A 16,945-nucleotide genomic window follows, 5' to 3' on the forward strand; every position below is an offset into this window, starting at 1 on the left:
AGTGGACTTGTTGCATCTTCCAAGTGTCCGGCCAATGAAACGCAACCTTTGGCTCGCCTTCCCCACAATATTATCTATGTGGTCTTTCCAACTGAAGTTGTTTGTAATTTTAACACCCAGGTACTTAGTTAGAATGACAGCCTCGAGAATTGTACTATTTATCGAGTAATCGAATTCCGACGGATTTCTTTTGGAACTCATGTGGATCACCTCACACTTTTCATTATTTAGCGTCAACTGCCACCTGCCACACCATACAGTAATCTTTCCTAAATTGCTTTGCAACTGATACTGGTCTTCGGATGACCTTACTAGACAATAAATTACAGCATCATCTGCGAACAGCCTAAGATAACTGCTCAGATTGTCACCCAGGTCATTTATATAGATCAGGAAGAGCAGACGTCCCAGGACGCTTCCCTGGGGAACACCTGATATTACTTCAATTTTACTCGATGATTTGCCGTCTATTACTACGAGCTGCGACTTTCCTGACCGGAAATCACGAATCCAGTCACACAACTGAGACGATACCCTATAGGCTTGCAGCTTGATTAGAAGTCGCTTGTTCGGAACAGTGTCAAAAGCTTTCCGGAAACCTTAAGAGGTATCAGTATTTGTTCATCTTCACTACTGTGGAATTCATCTCTTTTGTTGAACAAGGTATGCATTTTAGAAAATATGTTTACTGTACTTTTTTTCTTGTTTCAATCTGCTCTACCTTCTTGCAAGATGTGGAAAGCAAAGAGCTTGCAGTAGGTGAGACATGTTTCACAGAGATCAGCAAGTGCTCATAGCTCTTGATGTATGGTTTCAGAGCCCATGTTTACTGGACATTTTTTTTTTTTGTTTTGGTTTGTACTACCACCTCTCAAAATATGGAATACTTATCTTATTCCCCCTTCTAAGAAATTTGTGAATTGTGCATGAGTAGCCGGCCGGGGAGGCCGAGCGGTTCTAGGCGCTACAGTCTGGAACCGCACGACCGCTACGGTCCCAGGTTCGAATCCTGCCTCGGGCATGGATGTGGGTGATGTTCTTAGGTTAGTTAGGTTTAAGTAGTTCTAAGTTCTAGGGGACTGATGACCTCAGAAGTTAAGTCCCATAGTGCTCAGAGCCATTTGAACCATTTTTTGTGCATGAGTAGGTGGCTACCAGTAAATCCTTTAGCCTCCTCTTAAACTGAACTGTATTGGTAGTTACATTTTTTTTTCTTACTGCTGGCAAGTGATTGCAAATATGTTTCTCTGAATAATTGACACCTTTCTGGACCAAAGTGTTGGCAAATCTTTGTAAAGGGTATTCTTATGTTTGGTATTGAGTCCATGGACTGAGCTGTTGGTTTAAAAAAGAGTTACAGTGACAGTTTTCATTAAGGACTAAGTATATTATTAAGCAGTAGTTGGTATCACTAGTTCCTTGCACAGATTTCTGCATGATGATGCTAAGTTCACAACACAAGTAATTCTTATTACATGCTTTTGAACTTGAAAAACTTTGGCTTGCCTTGATGAGTTACCCCAAAAAATAATCACATATGACATAATGGAATGAAAGTAAGCAGACTACATCAGCTTCTTTATTTTTGTATCGTACAAGTTATGAACTTCATAGAGAGTGTTTGTGGGGCGGCGGGTAGGAAATTTGTCAATTTTATGTTGTTCGTATAAATGTTTGGTTTGTAGAATGTAAAACCAGTTCCTATTATTTAGAATGTTATTTATGCTGTCTTTCGCCGTTCTCAACACTGGCTCTCTAACTACAATATTGGCAACCAGAAAGTGATTAGCAAAACGTGAAGCCTGTAATTAGAATTCCTAGTGCGCACTTCAACTGAGAATACACTTATAGTTATAGCTTATAGCTCTGAGGAATTAGGAGATTGTCTGGGATTTCTAATCAAAAACGGTCGTGAAAAAAACATTCTGTATTCTGAAAGTCACAGATGAAAACAAAAGAATCCACACAATCTAACTAACAGAGCCGTTCAGAGTCTAATGCACTGATGCCACTATAACTGTCCAAATTAAATATTTAAATGAATGCTCGCCATAATTTGATGATCAGGTTCATCAAACGCCACGCTAAATAATGGTAGAATGTTTGTCCCGCGGTGGCACATGAAAATACGACAATACGCAAACTGAAGATCGATAATTAAAGTCATCCCAGAATTAACACTTCACTCGAAAATAATTTCGTGGTACGCATATCCCCAGTAACTTAATACGGCATCTGAGGCTGTTTGTAGCAATGATACCGACGCGACGCGATTCCCGGCACAGGTGGAGTGCTATTCAGCGTCTGGAGAGAACTGGGGCCTTGCTTCCTCGCGCAGCGTTCTTATATATAAAGCCGCGGTGCGGACGGCTAAGGGAATGCCTGATCAAATCGGCTCTCCTGACTAGCCGCTGGGCTAGTAATGCACCACATTAAGTTACCGAATAAATCATAGCTTCTTTTGCTGATGGCCGATGAAGTTCTTAATTTAAATGTGCATTCAGCACACAGGTAAGTAATCATAATAAAAGTTTGACGTGGCTAAGTTAAATATTTTGGGCGAGAGAATTAATTTAATTACACTGCACGCAGTAGACTAGCTCTGTACCTGCCCTTTGGAGATACGCTATCGCTATAGTTTTACAGTTATTCAAATGAAACTTCTCACATCTTTATGGTGATAGCGGATCTCCATTCTACTTAAATATAAACATCGTAGCCTTATTTATTAGCCTACTTAATCTATCTTGCTTCCTTAATTTTTAAGACAAAAACCAGAAAATCATGAATTTCCACTAAAATTTTAATTTGTGAAATCCAAAGTACTGTTTTTATTAAATTATTATGAACGAGGAATCTAAATATAAATTTTTAACTATCTAGCTCTTTTCTGTTGCGCCAATGATTTTTACAGAAAAACGTCCAAATTTCGAAAATGGTTAAAGTTATTGAACTGACATTCAACACATATTGATTTAGTATTACTCCTGACATGCCAGAAACGTTTCAGGTTATTTACTTGATTTTTAAAGTATTGCGCAACATTTATGACGTCAGAGCTAGTTACAGCGGACTGGCTGGCACACAATGGAAAGACTGATGTGCATTTATTACGGCGTGAGTAAGCTGCTTCCCTACACGGTTTTTCAGATTTCATTAAATGACCATTCTAAAACTGTTTGATTTGCTATTTTTTATGATTTTCATATCATCTATAAATAAAACTAACCTGGTAATGTTACTGATGAAATGTACACAAGAAAAAGTAAAGATCCTAAGGTGGAACCACTTGTAGTTAGTTCCTCAATTGGATGACAGTTGATAGCTTAATATGAGACTTTCCCATTGGCTCGAGTTGTTCCCTGTCAAAGTTACAATTTGAACCATTTTGTAGCACAGTCATTTGAGTTAAATCTTTGTCTGTGTTGCAGGATATGGAATATACCACAATAAAGCAAGAGAAACTCTCAGACGATGATGAAGCTGCCGATTTAGCACAAATGCAGGTAGAAAGCTAGCATAGTTTGCATTTCTGCTTATTTTGTACTTATATTGTATCTGTTGAGTATTTGTTACTGAACCCATCACCAAAAGAAAGAGATCACCTAAAAATTTTGAGTTTTTATAGATATTGTAGATAGGGTTAACACATGTGGGAAACAATCAATTATTGTTTTGTGGAAAACACACAGACACACACACACACACACACACACACACACACACACACACACACATTGATCTTCAGTCCCATGAAGGGTGTCAAGGGTGATTCTATAACAGTGGAGGACTGGTTTTTAAATTCACGTCTTCCAACTTGCTTTGATATGGAGGTGATGATATAAGACACACAGCTAAACTTTACAAAGGGCCACATACATACAGCATTGGGAAGATTGTATGTGGTAGCCAATGAACAGCTGTTAACCAGGTACGTCATTGTGCTGCTAATATACAAATTAATCAAATTTTGTGGACAGCATTTCCTTCGCATTCACTTTTGTTGCATTTATGTACAGGATGCCCGGAAAGTCCCTTTACATGTGCGATTAGTTCATTGTAACTTCAATAACACAGTTGTTTGTCCAAAACGTTCATATGTGCACCATTGTTATACTTACATGGTGTGGTGTGCCTTCAACTGTTTGAATCATATTCTGTCAGTCCTCTGATGGCCATTGACCGGAATGCTTCCGTGCCAAAGTCCATTTTTATTTAAAATTGTATTGTGCTGCTTTTAATCCAGGTCCTCACAAAATGTGCTCAACTTGCAGGGTGAACACAACACTGACGCACTAACTTAGGCACACATTTCTCTTCAGATTGACGGGGGGCATCCAAAACACTTCTAAGGTGAAAAGGTGTCTTCTCTCCCGCGATCAAAGTCTAACACGTCAGTTGTTTCTTACCGAATTGTTAACAAATCTTGTCTGTCACCCGTGCAATATTTTCAGTGCTGTGTTTATGTTTACGGGCACACACACTTGCCACGAAGTGCTCCTCCAAAGTGAAGTCACTGCTAACTGTCACTGTTCTTCACCGAGCACGGAAAGGCGAACAGTTGTTCTCCTTCTCAGACAGACACCCGGCCGCTAGCAGTCGTGTTGCAGGCGCTATATCTGTGAACAATTTCAAGTCTTGTGTATCTTACCATTTTACTGTGTGACGTGCTTTTAGTTAGAGACTTCCTGTGCACATTGTATATACCACACTTGCACATTATACATTTGAAATGTTATTAAGGATTTTGTGTCAAAAGCAAGTCTCAGTTTTGGCGAAAAAGTTATGTGAATTAGGTGTGTCGTGTCGACGGCCCCTTTTTCGTTTTCTGCGTTCGTCACTTGCACGAGTTTCTTTCATTGACACGGGCAGGATTTTTTCTGTGTTCGAACAATATTGACAATTTTGTCTCAGAGGCGGAATATGTGTCGTCACGACAGACCGATCCTCGGCACAGATGGAGGTCTGGTTAAGTTTGAAGGTGACAACACAATTGTGTCAAGCAAAGCAAATAAATGTAAAAACGATTCCACAGTCGAGGCCACAGAATAATATGTAGATATCCAGACTCTTTTGTTAGCTCGGAAGCTGATATTTTCATTTTCTGTTTAATTATGTCCAGGGTCTCTCTAATACCTAGTGTGTTAGGGTTGCTATTTCACTGAATTCTCAGTATTTCAACTGTGATTCAAATGAAAACAATGTTTCATCGTTGGGTGTACAAATCACCTTTTCACTCTCATCCTTCATACATTTGTCCAGTCAGTGATTCCAGTGTTAGAAATGTTCATTGTAATCACCTGTATTAACTTGACAGCTACTCCCTATTTTTCTTTCTTTATTGGCCACCTCTGTGTCATTAATTCTGTGTCATTTGATTCTCTTCTTTACTTGTGGAAACAAGAAGCAGGCACGTATTCTCTGTCCTCGTCAATCGGATGCTATAGTCTAAGTTTCTAGTACCTATAGTAAATTTGGCGTAAGAAGATTTCTGACAACTAGTAGAGCTGTTGCCATCTTTCAGACACGAAGCATTAATGGCTGCAGGTGAAAAAAATAGTCGTCTATATGGCAGTGACAACACTGAGGCATTGCAATAACAAGTTTACAAAACCACATTACGTGTTCGGTCGAGACAGGTACGCAGAGCTGCTGCAGGATCTCGTTACCCAGCAACATTGCGTGCTGCTCCTGTTATTCCCGAATGGACCGTCAGTGACACTGATTTACGTACTCTACACTGACTGACATATGGAATAGTAGGGCAGTATATTCTACTTTGATTTTGTTGATATTCATCTTATATCCTCCTTTCAAGACACTGTCCATTCCGTTCAACTGCTCTTCCGTGTCCTTCACTGTCTCTGACAGAATTAAAAAGCAAAACAAGGATAATGGAGTGTAGTCAGATTAAATCAGGTGATGTTGAGGGAATTAGATTAGGAAATGAGACATGTGAAGTAGTAAATTAGTTTTGCTATTTGGGGAACAAAATAACTGATGGTCGAAGTAGAGAGGATAAAAATGTAGACTGGCAATGGCAAGGAAAGCATTTCTGAAGAAGAGAAATTTGTCAACATCGAGTATAGATTTAAGTGTCAGGAAGTCGTTTCTGAAAGTATTTGTACAGAGTGTAGCCTTGCATGGAAGTAAAATGTGGACGATAAATAGTTTGGACAAGAAGAGAATAGAAGCTTTCGAGATGTGGTATACAGAAGATCACTGAAAATTAGATCGGTAGATCACATAACTAATGAGGAGGTATTGAATAGAATTGGGGAGAAGAGGAGCTTATGGCACAACTTGACTAGAAGAAGGGACCGGTTGGTAGGACACGTTCTGAGGCATCGTAGGATCATCAATTTAGTATTGGAGGGCAGCGTGGAGGGTAAAAATCGTAGTGGGAGACCAAGAGATGAATACACTAAGCAGATTCAGAAGAATGTAGGTTGCAGATTCAGAAGAATGTAGGGAGATGAAGAAGCTTGCACAGGATAGAGTAGCATGGAGAGCTGCATCAAACCAGTCTCAGGACTGAAGACAACAACAACAACAACAACAACAACAGCAGCAGCAACATTATATTCTACTTTACACAGCTGTCGACACTTTCTGGTGAGCTGAGTACTGTACTGTTTATCACCACCTGCTGTGCAGTGTCTCTCTCGGTTCCGTGATCTGTCGTAACTTTAAAAATATAGATGAAAATGACTGATCAAATAAATGGAAATTCTGCCGTACTTAGTCCTGAACATTTTTTTATATTATGTAAATTGAAGGTAGAGGGGTGGGTGTGGAGAAAGAAAAGGGAAGGGAAGAAATTCTTGATTTCAGCTGTATCGGCACTTTGTGTGGCTTCTGTGGTGACGAGTGAAAATGTATGCCGGACCTAGATTTGAACACGGGATCTCCTGCTTATTAGGCAGTTGTGTTAAGCACTGCACCGCCTGCACTCACTGTTTTACCACAGCAGCCTGTCGCGGCACGCCCCTCGGTCGAGCCACATTCGCAACTAGTGCCACCTGTCTGCAGTCCATGCCTGTGTCCCTCTTGCTCAGTAGTTTGATTGCCACAGGATTTCAAACATGACTGCACATACATACCGAAGGTGGTGGATTTGTAGCCCACCGAGGCAAATCGATTACGTGAATCGTGAATTCCTTCCCTTTTCTTTCCTCCACCCTCATCTGTCTTTGTGTACATAATATGTATCACAGCTGCAGATTCCACACATTGTCTGTTCTTTTGGATGTGTCCAAAAGGAGAGATTCCACAGATTCATATAATTTTATTTATATTTCGCATTTGGATTTAGCCCCGTGTCTAATGAGGAAGCCAGCTCAGTACTGACACACAATCTCGAGGTATGCAGAATCGGCATCATTACGTCACCAAAATAGCACACACATTTCATTGCGTGACTTTCCTCATACGTATAGTAGAGAGGGAACTGTCTAAAGTTGAACCCCGGTTTAATACTTTCACTACCTTTCGAGTGTCCAACTTGACCACATAGCGTCCTGCATCTGACGCCTGTAAAGGCCGACAGTCCACTGCCCTGAGACTGATATCACTGAAGCTTTGAACTGAACTTACTGCACCTTTGTGAACTCTTGCGGGTGATCGCTTTCTCACTATCGTGTCCAAACATTATTAGACCATTCCGTGTCGAGTGGTCTAATTTCGGAAAAAGTTCCTGCGTGACGGCCACAGATTTTAATGAAATTTTGCCTGAACAATCACACGTGTTCCTAGTAAACAATGATAAAGTTTCACTGTTATTAATTCAGTAGTTCCGGAGATATAGTCATTTGCTTGACCCCTTAGTACAGCTATCGACAGTGCAGCTGTGAGTTTTCAGCGACTTTGAGACATAGTATCTCTCGCAATATTTTCTTGAAAGATACAAAAATAGACCATATTTTACAACTTTCTGTGCTCTCTTGAGAGAAATAATAAAAAAAAGATTTCTCAATTTATTTGCACATGGATAATTTGGAGCCAAGTCAGCTGAAAAAACACCCTCGAAAAAATGTTAAGTTTAGCTTTTTATATCTCCAGAAATAATTGTGGGATAAACTTGAAACCTTACACATAATAACTTACCAGTATAAGGTGTCAGAATATAAAATTTAATTCGTCTACTGCTTTCAAATAGTTCACAAATTGAGGGCAATATTGATGATTTTTCTAAAAACAGCCATCACAGTTACCAGTTTTAACTCCTCTCGACTTTTTCTTGTCGGGTGGTATCTAGTGTCTCGTTTACAGTAGGAATATGATGTCCTTGCCTATGTTCTGGCAGTAGCAACAATTATTTAGCACACAACAGGGTTTGCCGACCACATACAAAAGTGTGTGTTGTAGATGCACCTTGTGTGGTGTCTACTGTAGTCACAGACATAGACATAATCCCTGGTAGGACATAGAAGTTCTGTGACTCCATGACATCTCTATGACATATGAGGCCTGATCAGAAAAGACTGAAACTGATTTTTTATTTATTTATTTATTTATTTTTTCCCACACATGTGACACACAGACTAAAAAGTGCTGCTGGCTATAGACATTATACATAAAAACCTGCTCTTTTTTTTTTAAAAAAAAAAAAAAACACACACACACACACACACACAAAATGTAGTTTCACTGTTTTGCAACAATGTAAACAAACCAACAGACATAAACACTGTGGCAGTGTGCAATGAGAAACAGTGTAAGAAAGTGAAGTGTAAATATTGCAGGGCAGGAAATACTGCAGAATGCCAAAAGCTGCCACGTGCAAATGTGAAATGAAGCCTTGCAACACCAACCGCTGCTAGCAAGGAGGGAGGGAGCAGAATATGTAAAGAAACACCGTAAGTAACTTGCAGACCAACTTGATAAAGAAAACACTGTTTTTAACATAAAACAATCCAAAATGTACAAACGTATGCATACAGTTTACAGAATAACCACGGAAGATGCTTTATAAATAAAAGCGAAATGTGTCAGGTGTAATTCTTTTTAATTAGACTGCAATCAGATCAAGATGGATAACCTATACTAAGAGATTTTAACAGCTGCTGCAGAAGATGGCCATGCAAAAAAAAAAAAAGTATTCTGCAAAGTTGTTATCACGTCCAGCCTCAGACACCATTTCAAACATAAAATCATATCGAGGCAACAGTGACCACAAGATAAATATATCCACAGGAGTTGCGGATTTGGGTTTCTACATTATTAATGGGGTTGTATTAATGCTACTTCAGATAAACATAGGTAGATCTTAATATTACATTGTGAACAAATGTCTTCATAGTGATATCATGCCAAAAACATTGTGAAAAAGTGGCAGTCAATGTTTAATTTCTGTGTGAAAGCAGTGACACAGGTCATTGATGTACAGACATGTGAGAGTTCTCAACATAGGGGAATACCGGAGTGTACACTATTAGTATCTCCCCTCCCTGTTTCTTCGGCATAAACACAACAACACTAGCACACTGCCCAGGTAATAAGTTTGCTGTGTACACCTACTGACTTTACTCTGATAATTTCAACTCAGTTGTCTAAAATAAGTGATTTTGTTGCCATTGAGCATGACATTTTTTTTATGGTCTCGTTAATTATTCCATTGTTCCTGACCTGTTTGGAGCCACTTTGGTCCCATTAACACATTGAACATTGCACTATCTCGGTCAGCCTGTGTGCCCACCCACGGTCATTCAGCACATCTTACTTCAAGCCTGTGCGTACACACGTGGCTTGTTTCTATGTTATAAGCATGCACCGGAGAATTCTGTGGTCCCAGTGAACAACAAAATCGTACATGACTGGGCAGAATAATGAATATACTGATACTGAGTTTTGAGGATCAATAATATGAAACATGTTCTGAGCATTTCATAATTGTATTTTTTATTTTGTGTTCATGAATGCTACATACAAGGTTACAAAAGTGCTCAGAATATCAAAATGTAATTTGTGAACTAGATCTTACAACTAACAACATTTTATTGATCCAATCATTTAATTGGATAGATAAAAAATCTACTCACCAAGCGGTGGCAGAACACACATGTAAAAGACTGTTGTGATTGGCAAGGCTTCAGAGCCGGGGACCCCTTCTTCAGGCAGAAGGGTTGAAGGGGAAGGAAGAAGGGTACAGGAAAAGGACTGGATAGGTTTAGGAAAAGGGGTAGATTGTGGGAAAGTGACCCAAAACCGTGGGTCAGGGGAGACTTAGTGTACGGAATGAGAAGGAAAGTTTTTTCCTTCACATAAACATGCATTCAGTGGTGTTTTTGGAAACATTTGATGTATGTCGGTAAGTTGCATGTCCGAGAGTGTGTGCGAATTCTTTTTCCCCACACTTTTGCGAGCATAAGCAGCATTCTGCCATTGGGTCACGATTTTGTAGCACCGGCTGCACCTTTTGCTGGTAATGCTCTTCTGCCGCTTATACTCTTTCGGCAAGTGCTTAGGCTTGCAGCTGAAAGGTCTCGCCAAGTTTGGATCCAATGTAGGATACACAAGTGATTGGACAAGAGTTTCTTTGAAATCATTGCTGCCAATTTTTCTTGTTGTGTACTTTATTGTACAAATACAGAACATTTACAGTGGATGTGGAAGTGATGAAATGGAAGACAAGTATCTTGTAGCATTTGACAGATCTGTATATATATCATACATATGAGGCCATCAGATCGGAGAGGTCAATAAATACTTTTCCTTTGTTATAGTCTATGACCGTAGTGGGCTCACTTGTTTCTTTTTGTTTTTGTTTTTGTTTTTTACTGAGCATTAGCATGTCTCGTTTATCCTTCCACTTCAGGACTACATTTTTGCCTCGACGGCATGGGGGGGGGGATTATTCTTTCGATTTGCACGAATGTGCCTAACAAATGTCTCTCGCTGGGTTAGCATTCTAGATACGGAACACTAGTGTGCCAGTTATCGATACACAGTTACTACCTAGAGTCAGTCCCTTAATTCTGTTGCTAGCCTCTCAGCAACAGATATATCATCTGTTCTTTCCTTGCCAGCGAAGACTTCAAATAATCAGGTATAACTTCCACTAACGGAAAGCTTGAAAACCTTAATCCCATATTTATGTCTTTTTTTAGGGATGTATTGTCAAAAGTAAATACATTTACGAAATGGTGCGTTGCTTTCACCTATACAAACCGCTCCTTCTGCAGTGCAGGATTCCTTGAATTTCTTCCCCAGGATTTCCACAAATTTTGAGATTGTGAAAAGCCTGTTCTTCTGGATCTTTTTCTTGCTATTACTTGATAAGTGCAATATCGAAAGTAACATTTCAAATCTCTTAAGATTAATTATTTTTGGAATTCCATTTTCATGCATTCTTTTTTTGGATTGTTAGTATCTTAATTTGGGAAACTGCATAATCCCCTTCCAGAGAATAATCACCAAAATCTTGTACATTTAATCAGTATTGGTGTCAAACCATTTTGATTGCCTTTGATTTGGAGTTCTGGTGGCAGTAGTTTTTTCTGCAGCAAACCTATTGATCTCTTCAGCTAACAGCAATATAATATTATCGTCAATGAAGTCTTGAAAATGAGAGATGGGAGGTAGTCCTTGAAGCTTTTGGATGAACACCAGTGTCTGGAGAGGAGAAAGTAAAATTAATTCTGTCCCCTTCTACAGTTTCCCATTTATCTTCATCTGAAAGATTCACAAGAGGACCATCATCATTAGGCTCGGAGTCAGTTGATCCTGTGTCGTGTTTGTCATCATCGTCCTCAGAAGTCAAACTGGAACTGTCACCAGGTGAAACATTTGGGTATTCAGCGGAATCATCGGAGAAGCCTGTGGCATCATCTTCAGAAAGATTTGTCGACATTTCAGCGATTTCTGCATCTGAGAGCCCTCTGATACCCATTTTAGTTCAAAATCTGAAATGAAATGAATGTGTTAAACTAAAAAACCAAAATATCTACTGTTAATCATTTGGTTCCACAATGCAAAATTAATTCAACGGACCATGTGACCACAGGTGGAAATGTAAGCAAATACATAAAAAATATAAAATAACAAAGTTAGAATAACAAAGGATACCACAATCAAAAAAATAATAATTTGTTCAAATCGAATAAAAGGATTTAAATGTTTGGTCCAGCATATCCAATGACTGAATGCAGCAAGGTGTTCAGTGTGTTAAAATCTGTCAAGATAATTTTCTTTCAGTAATTGCTACGCTATTTAAATGGTTAATAATAATGTAACACAACACAGTTGGTTTTTTCTTTATTTAGTTTACTAAAGAGTTCATATGATATGGTTGTTGTTATTGCGACCTATATTTCACTGCTGTGACGGAAGTTTCACACAGAACTGACATTTGTCTGACTAATGGAGATCTTCACTTTTTAACTACAGAAATTACTAGACAATAAAGTATATTACAGTTACCTTTTGGATATTAACATAAAAAATAAAAGATATAATAAGCAGTAAAGTAGATTTGTTTAACTAAAAGCCATATGGTTAAATACGGCAAAATAATGGTACTTCTTATGCAGTGGAAATTTTAATATGCAGATGGATTCCTCAAATGTTGCCAAGAATTTTCTATACAGTGAAATTTTCTAATTGGAATACTGAATAAACTAAGAGATTATTTTAGTAAAAGTGTACATTTTTGAAATAGAGAAGTCGGGACTACAAAATTTTGTCTCAGGGTGAAATATTGGGGAAACTGGAACTTTGCACATGAATGAACTTTAGAAATATTTTTTTTTAAAAAAAAGTAAGATCTTTGCTTGAAAGAAGAGAATGAGGAATGAGCTGTGGCAGTCCAAAAACAAACAATTTTTAGGCGGGGGTGCCATTTCGATGAGCACATAGTTTGCAGGTACACTATGTGATCAAAAGTATCCGTACACCTAAATGAAAATGACTTGCAAGTTTGTGCTCCCCCCCCCCCCCCCCCCCCCCCCCCCCCCCCCCGTCCCCCTCCCCTTCCCAATTGGTAATGCTGGAATTCGATATGGTGTTGGCCCGCCCTTAGTGCTGATGATAGCTTCCACTCTTGCAGGCATACATTCAGTCAGGTGCTGGAAGGTTTCTTGGGGAATGGCAGCCCATTCTTCAGGGAGTGCTGCACTGAGAAGAGGGATCGATGTCGGTCAGTGAGGCCTGGCAAGAAGTCGGCATTCCAAAACATCCCAAAGGTGTTCTGTAGGATTCAGGTCAGAACTCTGTGGAAGCCAGTTCATTATAGGGATGTTATTGTCGTGTAACCACTCCGGCACAGGTCGTGCGTTATGAACAGGCACTCGATCGTGTTGAAAGATGCAATCGCCATATCCGAATTGCTCTTCAACAGTGGGAAGCGAGAAGGTGCTTAACACATCAATGTAGGCCTGTGCTGTGATAGTGCCACGCAAAACAACAAGGGGTGCAAGCCCCCTCCAGGGAAAACACGACCACAACATAACACGACCGCCTCCAAATTTTACTTTTTGCACTACACGTGCTGGCAGATGACATTCACTGGGCATTCGCCATACCTACACCCTGCCATCGGATCACCACATTGTGTACCGTGATTGGTCACTCCACTCAACATTTTTCCACTGTTCAGTCATCAAATGTTTATGCTCCTGACACCAAGTGAGGCATCGTTTGGAATTTACTGGTATGAAGTGTGGTTTAAGAGCAGCTGCTCGACCATGAAATCCAAGTTTTCTCACCTCCCGCTTAACTGTGATAGTACTTGTAGTGGGTCTTGATGCAGTTTGGAATTCTTGTGTGATGGTCTGCATAGATGTCTGCCTATTACACATTACGACCCTCTTCAACTGTCGGCAGTCTCTGTCAGCCAACAGACGAGGTCGGCCTGTACACTTTTGTGCTGTACGTGTCCCTTCACGTTTCCACTTCACTATCACACCAGAAACAGTGGACCTAGGGATGTTTAGGAATGCGGAAATCTCGCGCACAGACGTATGACACAAGTGACACCCAATTACCTGACCACGTTCAACGTCCGTGAGTTCCGTGGAGTGCACCATTCTGCTGTCTGATGATGATTAATGAAAACTGAGGTCGCTGATATGGAGTACCCGGCAATAGGTGGCAGCACAATGAACCTAATGTGAAAAATGTATGTTTTTGGGGTGTCCGCATACTTTTAATCATATAGTGTATAATAAATTATGAATATTTTTTTGAATAAAATGTTTCCATATGTTCCATTACATACTGTCATCACCAGACTTTAAATTATATTATGAATTATAAAGTCTAGTGAAATATTGCATGAATAAGAATGTGGTATTTTTGCTTTCACATGCTATATGAACTATTCATGAAAAGAGATGATAAAGTAGAAAAATAATATTGGGGTGAGGAGTATAAAAACAAGTAGAGTAATCTCACGTCGTCCTGCTACACTATGCATGAAACACTGAAAGAAACATATTTGTGTGAAGGTGCTGCACTGACACATTAAAATCCAAATATTTAGCCAATGTCATTTGTTCAGCAAAGGGGGGTTCTTACCCCTGGTATTTGTAACACTACACTAGCAGCTGATATTTGTGAATGAGACAATTCTGTTCTGTACTTGCTTTAACAGAAAATTGTCACATATTTTGCCACACATAAAAAAAAATTGTAATGTTGTTTCTTCTTTGCAGGGATTTGACTTTGTGGCAGTGAAGCAGGAGCCATTGGAGGACACGGCGGCAGAGGGACAGGACGCGGTACAGGTATGAAATGTAGTTTGTGTCCTCTCTAAGTTTTTCCAAGTATTTCACCATCAGATGTCAGTAGAGAGTATCATTTGTGTGTGTAGTTTACCACGTATTAAAATTTCTTCCCTTTCCATTCGCATATGGAGCACTATAATAGTGACAGTTTAAATGCTTACGTGTGCACCGTAATTAGTTTAATCTCGTTTTCACGGTCTCCGTGCTACTGACATGTACGGGGCTGTAGTACCGTATTTTGTGGACTATAAGATGCACTTTTATCTTTGAAAAATTGCCACCAAAATTCAGGTGTATCTTATACTCAAAATCGATATAAAAATGTCCAGTGCTCGATTTAAAATTCCCACCAGTCTTAAAAATGGCCACATTTTCGATGCCTCGGGAAACCTATTTCCATCTGGCAACAGTGCATTCAACCTCACCCTCCCCCCCCCCCCCCCCCCCCCCCCCCCCCTAAATTACAAACCAGAACACTGTCTAGGCTATGGCACGTCATTGCAGTGTGCAGTGTCGACGAACTTTAACTGAAAGTGATTTGTATTATCGGTAACAGTAAAATATTTTTGTTAGTCACTAGTTTTGAGATGGAAAAGAATAAAAGATATTTGTACGACACGGGCTAGAAATTGAAAGTAATAGCATATGCAGAACAACACGGAAATGGAACAGCTGAGGGGTGTATCGGCCCTCCACAAACAGGAAAAAACCATTCGTGACTGGCAGGCTAGTAAAGAAGAGCTGAACAAAATGGAAAAGATTAAATGTTCAGATAGAGAACTGAATGCAAAATGGCCAAAACTAGAAAATGACGTATTGAAATGAATTCGAGAACACTGTAAAAATGTCATTGGAATTAATACAAAAATGATACAAATACACTCTCGTAAGCTACTGCTACAGTGGAACTAGACAGATTTTTGTGGCGGAGTTGGTCGGTGCTACAGGTTTACGAAGTGTCGTGTACTTAGTGTTGCGAACAAAAACCAAAATGCCACAAGACTATGAAGAGAAAATATTATGTTTCCATCGCTTTATTATTTGACATATAAAGAAAGCCAGTATGGAACTATGGCCAATAGAGAATATGGATGAAACTCCCCTGACATTTGATGTGCTGAGTAACAGGACTCTTGCCATGAAAGATGTTAAAACTGCAACTGTAAAAGCAAAAGTGGACACGTAAAAATGCACTACGCTGTTATCCTCTCATGTTGTGCGGACAGTACCAAACATAGCCCAGTGATCATTTTCAAGTTCAGAACAGTACCAAAGCGTTCTGAACTACTGCCAGGTGGCGGTGTTCGTGCACACGACAAGGGTCGGGTGGACGAGACTGCTGTGAAGTTATGGGTTAAGTTAGTGTGGGAGAGAAGGAAAGGTGCTGGAGCTTGCTGTGATTCCGGGAGGATTTATTTCACAAGTGCAATGTTTTGATGTCTCGGTAAATCAACCATTTAAGGTGTGCGCGAGAGAGGAATGGAACAAATGATGATGGGTGAAACCCAATATGAATTCATGCCAGAGGGAGCTTTAAAACGACCTCCAATCGAACAAGTGTGTCAGCGGATAAAACAGTTGTGGTCTAGAGTGAGAGAAGACATTGTTAAATCTTTCAAGAAGTGTGACATCTGTAATGCTCTTGATGGCAGTGAAGACCATCTTACACAGGGTGTCCCACTCAAACCTCCCTGATTTCAAAGAAACAGGGAAAGAAACCACAATAACTATGTCTATGAAAAATGCACCACATTGTAGAGTATCTCAAAGAATTTATTTATCACCAATACACCTCTATATGTGAACCATTTGTGGCACGAAGAATATCGAGTCTGGTTTCAATTTCTTGCCACATTCTTTGTAGCATTTCCTCTGTTATTGTTGCAATCGCATTAGTGACACGATGTCATACACGCGGTCCTTCACAAATCCCCACACGAAGAAATAAAGCGGCCTAATGTCGGCTGAATGTGGTGGCCTTGAACATTATAAAATACTGTTCCTTTCCATTTCATTCATTTTAAGTATTTTAGAAAATGAGTAATCTTCAGGTGGCGTATCTTTTTCACTTTCAGCAATAGAATATTTATTAGCACCTGTAGCAGTAATATAAATTTACAGTTAAATGTTTAACTCCTGTGATAAATGTCGTATCATAAGACAGAGTGACTTCCAGTGCAAGACAATGACAAAGACCAATTAACAATTGCAACCTGTTTAGT

The 16,945-nt window shown here is 39.6% G+C and overlaps 1 protein-coding gene across 5 annotated transcripts in view; it reads left to right on the forward strand.

Moving 5' to 3' along the window:
- Positions 1-16,945, forward strand: part of LOC126426776 (uncharacterized) — a 156,069-nt gene that overhangs the window by 88,688 nt on the left and 50,436 nt on the right. For all 5 annotated transcript variants that reach the window (XM_050088772.1, XM_050088771.1, XM_050088769.1 and 2 more), the window contains 2 exons: positions 3,432-3,506; positions 14,652-14,723. In XM_050088772.1, coding sequence (XP_049944729.1) covers positions 3,432-3,506; positions 14,652-14,723 — 147 coding nt within the window. The remainder of the gene's footprint in view (positions 1-3,431; positions 3,507-14,651; positions 14,724-16,945) is intronic.

Source organism: Schistocerca serialis, chromosome 11, assembly GCF_023864345.2.
Source record: "Schistocerca serialis cubense isolate TAMUIC-IGC-003099 chromosome 11, iqSchSeri2.2, whole genome shotgun sequence".
NCBI classification, from domain to species: domain Eukaryota; kingdom Metazoa; phylum Arthropoda; class Insecta; order Orthoptera; family Acrididae; genus Schistocerca; species Schistocerca serialis.